Source organism: Pleurodeles waltl, chromosome 6 (assembly GCF_031143425.1).
Source record: "Pleurodeles waltl isolate 20211129_DDA chromosome 6, aPleWal1.hap1.20221129, whole genome shotgun sequence".
NCBI lineage: Eukaryota > Metazoa > Chordata > Amphibia > Caudata > Salamandridae > Pleurodeles > Pleurodeles waltl.
The window spans coordinates 1,015,137,899-1,015,151,378 of NC_090445.1; the positions used below are offsets into that span (position 1 = coordinate 1,015,137,899).

Here is a 13,480-nt window from a genome sequence, read left to right on the forward strand (position 1 = left end):
CAAGGCCACACAAGTCTGCTGCCACCCAACTCAAACCCACTAAGTTTAGCAGTTTTGAAGAATGAGTGGCTGAGCTGGTGATCCCGAATTTGTACTAACAACTTGCATGCAGAGTTCAGTAGAAGGGAATTCAATCAATTGAGGTATCACAGACTTCCTAGTGGAACATAGCACCTAAAGTGTAATGCATTGCAACAGAGTGAAGATCTGTACTTTCACGGTTAAGGTAGATGGGAATATATTGCAGTAGACATATGAAAGGATAGTGCTGAGAAGAGTCCTGGAGGCTGGAGGAGATGTGTGAATGTTTGTTGGAACATGAAGGCTGTATGGTGTAGTTGTGGTGTGGAATGGTGGCGAATGCACGGAGAAAGAAATTTCAGGGTGAAGTATGTTCTCACCATTGATGATCGAGGGCAGCTGGATATACCCAGGAACTGGTGAACAGCCCCCAGGAGAAAGAGGGTGCCTAAATGTGGAGGACCGGGAGTGAGAGAGCTATTCAGTTGCAAAGGGAAGGGCAGAAATTAGTGTAGGTTTAAGAGAGTAGTTATGTCTTTGGCCCTGTGTTTGGTATCAGGTGGTTGTGAGTAGCAAATATTCAGCAAACGATAAATACTCTGCTGTGTTGTTAGCCCATCGCAAACCGTGTTGATGGTCCCATGGGAACAGCCAGGGGAAACAGGCGCTGGGGCCTGAAGTCCAGTGTAAAATACCAGAAACTCTACAAAATATTATTCCGCATTTGTAAAGAGCTCGTTCATTCATATGCCAGCATTTTGGTGCTGAAATAACTGGTTGTTTATACTGATACATCTCAAAGTGAGAATTTGTCTCCCCACTCAGATGGCGATTCGGGCTGTATTTGCTTTGAGGAGGAGCGAGTTTGATACAGCCATGTTGCGTCCTACAGCAAGGCTGCTGTTTCAATTCCTGAGGAAGCCCTTCCGAGGCTGATTGTTCTGGAACCTTTGCATCCGGATCAAAGTTCACTGTGGTTTGCTAGATGTGCTCTAGAAGGCCACAGGCCAGATATATACTAATCACCACGGGGACAAGCCTTTCATCTGAAGAGGTATTCTCTACAAATGTATGCTCTGCCTGCTACCAAACCCCAGGACACTACTCCACGGGGCTAGGTGTTTCCAGTTCTCGAAAGGAAGAGTAAAAGTATACCACAGAGTGGTACCTCACCTGTGATTTTGTGGCTCCTACAAGGGGCCATTACAGTTGGCTTTGGTTCTTTTAAATATCCTTGTTTTGGTGGAAGTAGGGCAAAGACTGTTGGGAAGGCAGCAGTGGAAAAGCATGGCACAGTTTTAAAGCCAGCAAGATTACTGAAAGTACCAAGGCACTAAGGAATATAGGGAATTATCCAGCTCTTAAGTTTTGGCATAGTGGTATTGTAACGTATATCGTAGTCGGTGCCACTGGAATTATGCAGCAGGCGAGGACCAAATTACAAGGCAAGAAAAGGTAAATTATGCGGCGTAGAACAACACATTTTGTGAGAATAATATTTCATTATTTTTTCATGTTTACCCATGTTAGCACTGTTTTAGTAAAGGACACCCGGTTAGTACCACTTTAACACATAAATACAGCCATAAGCTACTAAAGGGGACCTTTGGAAGGGCCTCCCACTGTGTGGCAATACATCCTGCTGCCTTTTAGTAACTTTTGATCCATTTGAGCTAGAAGCAAACTTTTTTAATATCTGCAAACTATGCAACTGGTGAGGAGTTATGAGGCAAATCCATAATTATGTGAAAAACCCAGTGGGTGAAGAATTGCATACTTCTGTGGTCTTAATCATAGTATGCCTTTCAGGCAATAGAGCACCTGGCGGAGTCGCAGGATCCATCACATATACTTGATCTGCCAAAGGAGCGCTTATGTTGTCCACTGTAGAAAGAAGGTGGATTAATCCTGCACTATGCAAATTCAGCCTTCATTGGAAGGAGTGAGAGGGTGAGCTGAAAACATAGCTTGGTGATCATCTTTATTCTGGAGAGTCTACTGTGTGCCACAGTTAAAAACTGAGACATGTTTGAGGTTCAAACACACAAAACCACTAAAATTCAGCAGATTATGAAATGTGTTGTATGATTTAGAAAACATATCTGGTGAGTTTCAATTGTTCCACATTTGAGTTCCAAACAAAGCACAGTTTTTAACTTTATTTTTTCAGCTATATGCCATGAGATTTGTTTGTGAAGTGATGAGTTGGAAGTGGTAGTTGTAGCGAAGTCTAAGTCAAAAAGAATAAGAATTGTTTGCTGAGTTTGAGTATTGAATACTGCCTTGCAGCATCCTAGTGGCAACGGTGTAGTTGAGTGATTCAACCGAGTGATAAAAGGAATCATTCATTTAGCAATTTAGGTGTATGTAGGTTGGAATGGAGATATTTAGGTCTTAAAGGACGACAATGAATAAAACATCTGGGAGATCCCCTTTTAGGAAAATGAAAAGTTATGTACTCTAACTTTGCTTCTCCTTTAGATGCAGCAGCCCAAAGAAGTAGAGTGGATAACAGCAGAGGAGATGGAGTAAATGTTCAACCACCTAAGGTGTATGAAACATAACACGGTGAGAGGACTAATGTACTTGATCATGCTCTTAAACTGACTTTTGTAAAATGTGGAGCAAAGGGTGGAGAAGAGATGACGGCTGCAGCAATGCTTGGTGGCTGGGGTTTTTGAAGGGCGGTGAGATGCTAAACGAAAGAGTGTGTGTGGAGAACAGTGAAGAAGGGACTGTGGTGAGAGCTGAGATGGATTGTGTAAGTGGTGGCAAGTCTGAGAGTGTCAGGTAAGGATGGGTCAGGATCTTGTGTGCGTGGTGGAAGGAAGGGTAACCATGATCTGGATAAGAACGCCATGAGAGATGATCAGGTGAAAAGTGTAGTAAGCACAGAAGTTGAGGATGAGAAGGTTGAAAATGTGTTTTGACCAGAGTTACTAGCTGTTGGGAATAGTTCTTCAACAGCAACTCTTTTTTTGCGAGTGGGGGAACCCTACTCCACACCCACTCCTTATTTGTGTGTTTTTAATCTTGACCAAGGCCTTCCCCTATAGTTAAAATTAGCAATTCGGAGGTCCTTGAGGCAATTTTATTCTGTTTTTGGTTTCTTCTGCTTTTCTTTTAGGGTAGGTCTATAATCATTCCTAACCCTTACCTTTGGCACACACTGTTGTTAAAGAGGTCCGGCAGAGTGCCCTCTCTGGGGGCCCATCAGATATTGCAGCGCCGGTCTGACGTCGAACAGGCCCTATGATGAAGCATGACATCCTAATGGATGTTTGAGGGCTTGTTCTTTTGAGTATTAGTACTGTCGGTGTTGAACCTGTGCCTTCATATTTAATACATAGGAACTGTGTACTCTTTGTGAGATATTGGTTGAAAATGTGGGGCCATATACTGGTAAAGGTTGTGGGAATGTCACTGTCTACGTGACTCGGGATGGGTCAGCTGGCACGCTGGTAAACTTCAAGGTTATTCTTGTGTGTTAGAATAGTTGTGTAAGCTGTGGCTTTGAGTTCTTTTTTTTGTGAGAAAATGTGTGCCCACTGTGCAACTGGTAGTTCTTTCAATCCATCTAGGTAACACGTGGTATATATGCCTGCACATTCCTTCCTTGGCCTCAGGCATATCTTCCTATTGGGAGGTTGGTTATCTCGGGCTCACCTTGACAGTTCAACTGTGCCTGTGAGTCGAGCTGGGGTACTGGGGCTTCCTAACACTAAAACAGTTTCAACAGTTTCCCCAGCATGCTTAGGAAACACATACTCGTTACATATGAAAACTTGGGTCACACAGAATTGTTTTAACTTTATTTTATTTTGGGAGGATGTACAGTACTACATACCTCCCTGCGGAAGACACAGTGTATTTAACTGTAACTCGTATTTGACAATGTAATTCTCCATAATTTGCAGTTTAGGTCACTACAGCTTATAAGGATGCTTTTGTGAGCAGGCTAACATTTGGAAAGGACCCCTAGTAGGTTACACGTCCCAGTAAAAAAAGCACAACGCATTATTAAGAAAATGTGAGCCTCAAGCCAATGAATACAGAATGTTAAATTCATCTCCCCGTCTCTTTTCTTTACCTCAAAGAAAATGGGGTACTTCCTAAAGTGTGTAGGGGGAGATTCATGCACAGACGCATGTTAAGCAGACAGTTCTAAAAGAAAACACATTCCCCAACACCCTGGGCTCGTGGACCGCAATGAACAGATGCTATATTCTCAACAACTCTATGGTATTTATCTTTAGGTGGGTCTGGTACAGGTATTGCAGGGGGAATGTGTTTCTTAAGTGGTCAACCGTCGAAACAGAAGTCCTGTTCACAAAAGGAAATCTGTTTTCCACCCTTCACAACCGTGTGTGGGCCAACCACCTTCTGTGCTCATGTCTTTTTACAAATAAAGCGCTTAGAGGCATTCTAGACATATGTAACTAAGAACTACGCACTATAAATTCCAGTCATGTGTACTGTATTTCTATACAGCACAGGTCAGTTCGTACTCTTAATGGACACTCGCATTCCAAACACTGACTGCGAAGCCCTCACTCGTGTAGCTCTGAGACGCTGGGGCTGCAGAGACACGGCACACACACATGGTGGTCTCTGCAGCCCCATGCCTACCTAGCATTTTAGTGGCAAAAGGCTGCCTATTGTCTTCGGTGCTTTTCATTCAGTGCTCGGTATTTATTGCCCTCCCTCTCCGCCCCCAGCATACTGCCTGCCCTACTCCCAATCTGCTGCACACACATCCCATTTCATAACACTGAGGAACATACATGACGCATCGCGGCCTGTGGTATGTTCTGGTGTGTCTTGTTGTGTTACTTTCTGCCTTGTAGCATGCTCTGCTGTGGAATGTCATGCAGTTTAGTGATACTGACTTCATGCAGTGTCATGGTATGCGGCATGATATAACTCACACGCTCATTGACACAGGAGATGTCCAGGGAGTGCGCTCTTTGGGTTGCTGGCAGATTCGTTATGTTATGTAATGTATACATCCTCAATCAGTTGTGCCACTGCACAAAGAGGTCCAAACTAAGAAGCACGTTAGTATATTTTTGATGGACAGGAGCTGTAGTCCATAGGCAACGTAGAATGCCCCATTGCATAGTGCCTTGTTGTAACTGCTGTATTTATCTAGCGCTTTACCCCTCGCGTGGCGTTAAAGCGCTTCATGGCGAGCAGCACGCTTCTGGAACCGAAAGTTAGTGCTCCGTCCTGTCATTATTGTTGAACACATATCCCAAAACCAACCTTTCAATTCCGGCTTGCCATCTGACCACGCTGGTTGGTCTTAGAAAACCCCTCTACTTCACTCGTTCTTGTCTGCCAAAAGTCGGTAGCGCCTAGATGCACTTAATTTTCCCTGCGCGCTATAAGCATACCACATACATTGAGAAGAATTCTTTTAAGTACGTGTGCTTTCGCCGTGCATTTCAATTGAGCAAATTCATTACATAAACCAGGACCCCAAGCTGAGGACCCGGATGAATAAAACAGGCACAGTTAGGAGGGTGGACGGCTCGATGAACAATAAAACAGAGCGACTTTCTCAACACTGCCAACATCCTGTAAAAGTCAACACCTCCCAGGAAGGGCAAACCACGGAAGAACATTTATGAGAGGAAATGACTTCTACCATCTCCAAGGAGATTTTTTAAATACAATACCTCTGAAGCAATGTGAGGTTTATAGTGTGTATGCGCAGGACAGTCATTGCTGCCTCAGTCCTGAAATACTCATTATGTATTTTGATTTTTTGTACACATTCTGCAGAGCGATGCATTTGATCCCGAACCATCACCGAGTGCACTTTAAAACTATTTAGGGACACACGTGCGAGGTGGTGTAATGGTTAAGCCGAATACTTCGAAAGAGGAGAGTTGAGCCCATATCTCGGCTTCCCCTACTGGACTAAACGTCTGTGATCCTGGGCACGTCTCGTTCACCCTCTAGCCTCGGTTCACAGACACATGGCAGCTCCTAGAGGTGAATGCACTCAGTAGTGGGCGCTACACAAGAACGTTAACTCCATGTGTTCATTCATTAGGAACAAGCACAGGGAAGAAGCATTCACAAATGTACCAGCCATACTTTGAAAAAGAATAAGCCCTTCTGTTCCACAGCTGGACAGAGCACAAAGGCAGCCTTCAGAGCCCAGGTCTGCAGCATTTGTAGTGCGGAACCAGACTAAAGCAATTTGGGCTCTGATTTTTCACTTCTGCCTGCCCGTGCGCCTGCTTCTCGTTATTACATCTTTATTATCCTTTTCTCCAAATACTTACATGAAAGGCAGCAGTTTCACTCCGCCTGCTGTCCAATGTGCACCGGCAAGCAGCAATATGCTCCCCAAAGTCTGTAGGAATCCCATGTCAGATCTGATTGCAGGGATCCCGAGTGAATTGTTTTGGAGACGGGCAGAAAAGTTTAATTCTCCTGCTGGATGTAGTCAAATACCTTCGCCAAGGTGGGTCGTCCAAAGACGCCTGTTTCCGAAATCCCAGATAATCACACTGCAGTTCCTCCTGGGCTCCTGGCGAGGTGGCGATCTCACTTGTGAGATGTCAGCTCTTCTGGCCGCTGGCTGCCAAGTTAAAAGAAACGACCCCCTGGCTGGGGTCTGCACTGCAGTGGAGGCTTCGATCGCCCCCTGTGCACTGGTTTAGGCGCCCGGGGTGCCCACCGTACTGCTCTCGAGCGGCAAGCCCATGTGCCTCCTGCAACCTTCCGAGCCCAAACCAGACCCTCATTCAAACAGACATGCATGCAAGATACATACACCTCCGAGACGGAGAGGGGGCGGGGTCTGTAGCTAGCCCCGCCCCTCCCTCGCAGCTGCAGCGGTAGCACCACACGGCAGCTTTGATTCATGATTCTCCCGTCTTGTCTACATTCCCAGAGCTGGGGGAGGGGGCAACTAGGAATGCAAATGTTCACTTTTCTTATACATGCTTATTATATTTGTATGCACGCCTCGAAACTTTAGCTCACGTGGACACTGTATTTACGTTTCTTGAAATTCTCGCAGTTTTTAAAGAGAGGAGAGATTTGCTCAAGATCACACACAATGTAGTCGCGCGGTAAGCAGTTATGAAAATCTATGTTTCTGCAGAATTTGCATGCAATAATAACCCGAAAAGCAAATTAAAATTTTAGCAGCATGCTTTCATTTTTTGCCAACGATTTAGTAAATTCTAAGTGCTCATCTCCTCGAACAAAAGGAAGTGGATATTGTCCCCTAATAAAAATTAAAATGTCTATCCCGAAAATAGATACCTCGTTGTAAGAACAGTCTGTCGTAGAGTGATTGATAGATCGCTCCGTTGTTTTATCTCTGAAACCTCCAGAATTTGCACTTTAAGTGATATTTCATGGATCTTCCAGTGACTATTCAAATTTAAGACCATTGGTACGCTGCATAGGTTTGTTAAACAGTGAGAATTTGCATTTGCCAGAACTTTGTTAAGCACCTCAGCAGATATGGTTATGATAGCTAGTGGGGGTTTTGTCTTAACATGGCTTGGCTAGTATTTGGACAGTTTTCGGGAATGTCTTAGCACTCTCTTCAACTGTGGGCTCTATAGATGATTGAATACATTTGAAATATGGAACAGGTATCAACTGAAGGAGAACAGCAAGGCACTCTTGTCTGCACCTCTCCGTGAGGAATTCTACGAAAACGCCTGCACAAGGACAGGGAATGAAGGGTCACCCATCCCAAGACAGTAGCAGAAGGCCAAAGCTTCCCCTTCCTCTGACACCGGAGCTGCTCCTTCCTAAACCTGATTTTTTTTCTTCCTCTCAGTACAGACTGACAGCAGAGCTATCTCTCAACTGTCACAGACAGGAGAAGTACTCTTCACTTGCCACCGTTACCACAGCTGTCACTCACTTGCCAAAGACAGCTTAGCTATCCCTCACCCTTGGCAGGACTATCCCTACTTAAATGACTGATCGCTTGCGAAGTGCAGATAGCAGAGCTATCCCTTGCTTGTCACAGGCTGCACTGCGCCATTTTCATACAGCTGAGCTATTCTTCTCTGGTTGAATAAAGCAGAACTAGGCGACCCTGGGAAGACCTATCCATGGAAAGGTGCATACTTCTCTGTCAAATTGTTGGTACATCGGCCTACCTGTCTCTTCGTCGGCTTGTCTGGCTGCCTACCTCCCACAGGTGGCACTGGTATATGGGGGCATGTAAATGTGGAGCCCCCTTTCGGGATAACCGCAGCCCATGACGTAAGTCTAACTCATTTGTGTCAGTTTGGAGCAGTGCTTAATTTGTAAAAAAAACTTTAAAAAAACATAAGCGCTAGGGCCTTTTCTGGAGGCCACTGACGCTTGCACCATCCATTGTCCCTGACAGCGCTGCAAATGACAGAAACAACGCAACTACTAACCATCACACCCTACAAGTGTGACAGTTCCCACTATTCCAGGTCCTCAAAGCTATAAGAATGGCTTGGGAGGCAGGTATTGGTCATTTTAATGTATATTGAATTAATTCACAACTGTCATTGTGCTGGTCTCTAAATTTGACAGACAGCGCAACCATGTGGCAGACTGTCATAAGTGACGCATTGACGATTAAGTGCCGGTGTGAGCATGGAAATCACCGGCTCAAATTAGGCATTGGTTGGGAGAGCCTTAAGCTCGGTGCCATCATAAGAAAAACACGTGTAGGAAAAACATTCACCCTAAAAGCATAAACGCATACCATCCACACATGGACCTGGGGACTCATTTAATGGTGTCACTTTAGTCCCTCACCTGCTGTGGCAGAAAAACTTAATCGCTGCTATTTTTCTGCCCAGAAGAACACAAAGCGCTAAGAGACACATTAATTGGCAATCATTGTTCTATACAAATATGCCAAGCATGTCTATAAACCCACATACTTCTCAGAAGGCTGACCTGCAACACACAAGAGAGAGATATGTACAGGGAGACCAGCAGACTAGTGGCAGGTAGAAAAGTCGACTACCAGGACAGGGGTGGCCTGAGAAGATAACAAGTACTGAGCCACTAGCCCATTTTAATCAACCTAGACAACAGACAGAGGGCTGGATGTATCAAACATTTTTGCGATGTTTGTGATCGCAAAAATACATTTTAGTATGTAACAAGTCCAATTTGCGATTTGGTAACTTGTTAAAGAATCGCAAATTGGATTTGCGACTAAATACCGATTCAATATTAGGAAGGGGCGTGTCAAGGGCGTCCCTTCCTAATAACGAATCGCAGAGGTATATGTGTGATTGTTTTGTGACCGTGAATGAGGTCGCAAAACATCGCAGTTACCACCAATTTCAAATTGGTGGTAACCCATTCGCAACGAGGAAGGGGTCCCCAAGGGACCGCTTCCCCTTGTGAATGCATGCAAAAACGTTTTTTAAGAAAACTTTGCTTTTTTAAACGCATCCTGTTTTCCTTTAAGGAAAACTGGCTGAATAAAAAAAAAAAGATTGCTTTATTGAAAAGCAATCACAGACATGGTGGTCTGCTGAGCCCAGCAGGCCACCATCCCTGTGATAGTAGCCTTTCGCAATGGTTCACAAATTGTGACCTACCTCATGAATATTAATGAGGTAGGACCATTTGCGAGCCCTGAATCGCAGTTTGAAACTCCTGGAGTTTCATACATTCCAATAGCGATTACTTAATTGCTATTCCTAAGAAATCTCAATTAGGTAATCACTATTGTGAAGAATGATACATCTGGCCCTAAAACTCTTACTTTAGTATTACTCAGATCACCCAGCAGCCTGATATTCAATACAATATCAGTTTCACTATATTGGGCATAATCTGTCCATGTACTCCGCAGATTACCTTCCACAATCAATCCAATAACTGCAGAAACAAACACCTGCAAGTAAAAGCTCTAAAGGGCCATGTAATTGCCAGATGTGACCTACATACGCAGTGCAAAAATAAAATTACATTGGGCCTTCTGCCACAGCAATTGTGGCTTTGTCGCAAATTGGGGGGGTTCCACTTCCAGACAGCATGCCCTAGCTAAGCATTGGGAATTTTTGACTGATCAGAATGCATGCCTTTGTTAGTCAACGGAAAGGTTTACTTGATAGACTCCATGGTTTGTTAGCTCTTAAGGAGATTACCCTTCAAAACTGTATACCTGTCAATATTAGCGGATTAGCTTCAACAGACACAGCTTTGCTAGGCATGTGAGTTTAACTTTTCCAGGCTGCGTGGCTTGCCGGGCTAGGGCTTGCTTTTTTCCAAGGAAAGTAACCTCAACTGGTAAGCAAGCTCGTTGTCCTAACAGCTGCTGTAGAATTGTGCGCAACTATCTCCAGTTTCGACTCAGCCTCTCATCCCTCTGAGATCGCTAAAATAAGTACCAATACCACTGAATTGGGCGATTTTGTAGCGCTTGGAAGAGTCGGATCGGCAGAGAGCGCTATTATTCTAGGGAGTATATTCTCTTGGCAGTTTTCGAGATCCAGAAACTTCGAAAATCCTTCTCCCAGAAGGAAGCCACCCAAGATGGGACAATCTGCAGCAAAACGAGCCCGGATCACCCAGAAACAATCCCGGAAGAGAGGCGCAGCATCTGTCGTGAATAAAGGCAGTGGGGAAGAAAGGGCAAGAATCCTGGCACTGCGGCAGATGCGGCCACCAACGCGAATACTTCCAGCAACATGCGTTAATGGTCGTGCTGTTGGTGTGCTTCGTTTTAAGTGACATGTGGCAAGCACTGTGTGCGAGCTGTCCAAGCAGATGTGTCATTTAATTCATGAATTAGCTGTGTTTAATGTAACGCCAACATAACACCTATCGGCGACTTCAAACGGTTAGGGACCAGCACACAAAAAGCATCGACAAAGTCAACTGGTCTGGCCCTGGCAAGCATGCAATGTTTTGTTCATTTTTTTGTTTAAAAAAGTACTTCGAGGATAAAGGCAATCACTAGTATATAAGTTGGCTAAAAGCAAAAATGATTTTTCGGCGTCACAAAATGCACTTTGCCGTGGCAGTGTCTACCCGTCACTCTCAGTGAAGCCAACCAATGGCTGAAGTGGGCTGGCCCATTGACCTGTGCTGTGTTCAGTAGTGGGTTAAAGAAACATGCGGAGGAGTCACATCAGATCTAAGGGCGGAGAAGGCGTGTGAAAGCCATAAGAAGTTAGCATATCATATGCACAACTTTAGTAAAACCAAAAGAACTTGGCTAGCCCCAAATATAACATGTCATATAAATTCTGCTGTCTGGAGGAGGCCTGCATAAACATATCACTTACCATTTTCTGCCATGTCTTACTGGTCCTTCCTTGAAACATCTTTGACCTCTTGGTTGCTCCATAACTTGGCCTAGATGTCTTCGATAGCCTACTAACTCGCGGTGCCTCTAAGCCTCCAACATTTTACCATCTGTGGAGCATACACCAAGGCAAGCAATTGTTAACCCAGGCTCAGCCTTTTGTACCCTGATAAGCTTGTAGGGACCTTGTGTCGGTGTCACAGATTGCTAGGGCAGGATAAAAGACAGGCTTGTAAGGCTTGCTAAGAGCATTTTTGTTTTAAACGTTTCTAACCTTTGCATGTTTCCACCCTCTCAGCAGCCAATGGCCTGCTAAGGAACAAAGGTATGACAAAGGCTGGGACCTCTCATCCCATCTTTCTCCCATCTTTCTCGGCAGCTTTTTCTGGGTGTAGGGGGTATTGGGTGCAAAAAACAACATAAAATACAGCAAAAGCCTACAAAGGGAGCAGGTGATGGCACCCTTAAGGAGGTGCAGCTGCATGATCAGAAATGCAGCACTGACAGACTCCTAGCCTTCCCACATGTGCTTGTGTGGTGCTCTCACAGCAGCTAGGCCTCACCACCACCCTAGTATTTACCAGAATCCTCTCTGATGCATTTTTTTACTCAGTATTCAACAACAAGTGTGCTCCTAGCCTCTTAGATTCGGTACCAGGCCAGCTGGGGCACCTCCACAACTTTCTTCTTAATCCTGCTGGCGCATGCACTCAGGAGCAGGCACAGTATGCCTGCGCCACCTCTGACGATGCATATCCTGCAGCAGCAAAGGGGAGGTGATTGTGTTCATGCATAGGCCTCAAGTGTAGGCCTCAGTTGTGGGTGCTCAGGTGTAGGTCTTCCATTGGTGAAATCACTGTGGAATTGGATTCAAGGTACACGTGAGCAGTTATTTCTGGGAAAGACAGCCACAGCAGGATCATCAGTAGGCCACAAACCCAGCACTGGGCTCAACAAGCGTTTGGCTGCATGGTTCTACATCATACTTAGAGACACAATTCCTTATTGGTTGGTTCACGCTTGGCCAGTAGTTAGCAGCTCAAACAACCAGCACAGAGCAGTGATCTTTCATTCCTGGAAAAAGCACACAATAGATCACTGCAGAGGTACCGTGTGCACTTCTCAGACTAACAGGACACAGCAGATAGACACAGATACTCAACTTCCTGATGGCAGGTACAAGGATCCCCCACCATTTCTACACATTCCCATCTCTGAAGAAGAGGAGGCTGTATGTTGCTGACGTCGATTGGCACCATTAGGCCAGTCAAGTCAGACCCTTCTCGAGTCGAAAGCCCACAGATGCACACACTGCCAGGGTCCAAACCACAACCCATGGGGGAGGCCAGGTGGGCAGTGCTGATGTGGTGAGGGTCCAAGCTATCCTCCTCCATGCAGGCCACTGCAGAGCTTCACGTGCTGTACAGACATCCTGGCTGGACACCTCCAGGTCAACATAGCTCAGCAGCACAAGGCAATCATTTAATAAACAACAGATCAATGCCTAGCACGGTAGGCGATTCTTCAGGCCTGGTAGGTCTAAGCTCTCCCTATGTATTCCGCGCCTAAATGGTGTGCAGTAAAGAATCTGTCCCATCCCACCTGGCAGACAAACAGCAGGTGTCAGGCAAGATGGGGTTAGGGGGCAATCACAGCTCAGCATTGGGACCCGGTCCACTGGCGCTGAACAGTGAACGAGTGGCATATAGTTCAGGTGAGAGCTTGTGTGTACCTGGGCACCTGCGTGGAAAAGGGCACTTTCGGGATAAACTGGATATTTGGTGAATTTCTGTACTATCAGTACCCTTGTTAAGCGGGCACACACAGGGGCGTAGCTTCGGAAGTGACGGGGGAAGACTTAGGGTGTTATGCCACTCCCCCCCCCACCCAATAAATGTATTTTCTGATAAATAGTTGGCTACAGGTGCTTTCAGTCGTGTATGGTGAGGTGTCTGTCTGATTTAACCAGGAACATTTACATACACATAGAAAAAGACGCAAACACACTCCCCCCCTCTCTCTCTCTATTTGGAAAATTTTCTAAAATGTTGGTCATTACACAAAATAATGTGCTTTTTCTCACGTGGTACCCCTATCAATCTGCATTCTTCTTTCCTCTCACTGCTCTTTAAGTCCCTCTCCTGCGCCCTGCTTTTCCTATAA

The 13,480-nt window shown here is 45.3% G+C and overlaps 1 protein-coding gene across 2 annotated transcripts in view; it reads right to left on the minus strand.

Annotated features, from left to right (window-relative positions):
- MEGF6 (multiple EGF like domains 6) overlaps positions 1 to 6,819 on the minus strand; it is a 1,002,006-nt gene extending 995,187 nt beyond the window's left edge. Inside the window, exon 1 of one of the 2 annotated variants that reach the window (XM_069239937.1) lies at positions 6,318 to 6,819. In XM_069239937.1, the coding sequence (XP_069096038.1) occupies positions 6,318 to 6,403 (86 nt within the window). In that variant the 5' untranslated portion in view covers positions 6,404 to 6,819. The remainder of the gene's footprint in view (positions 1 to 6,317) is intronic. The other variant, XM_069239938.1, reaches the window with a different exon arrangement.
- Between the last annotated feature and the right edge of the window lie 6,661 nt (positions 6,820 to 13,480).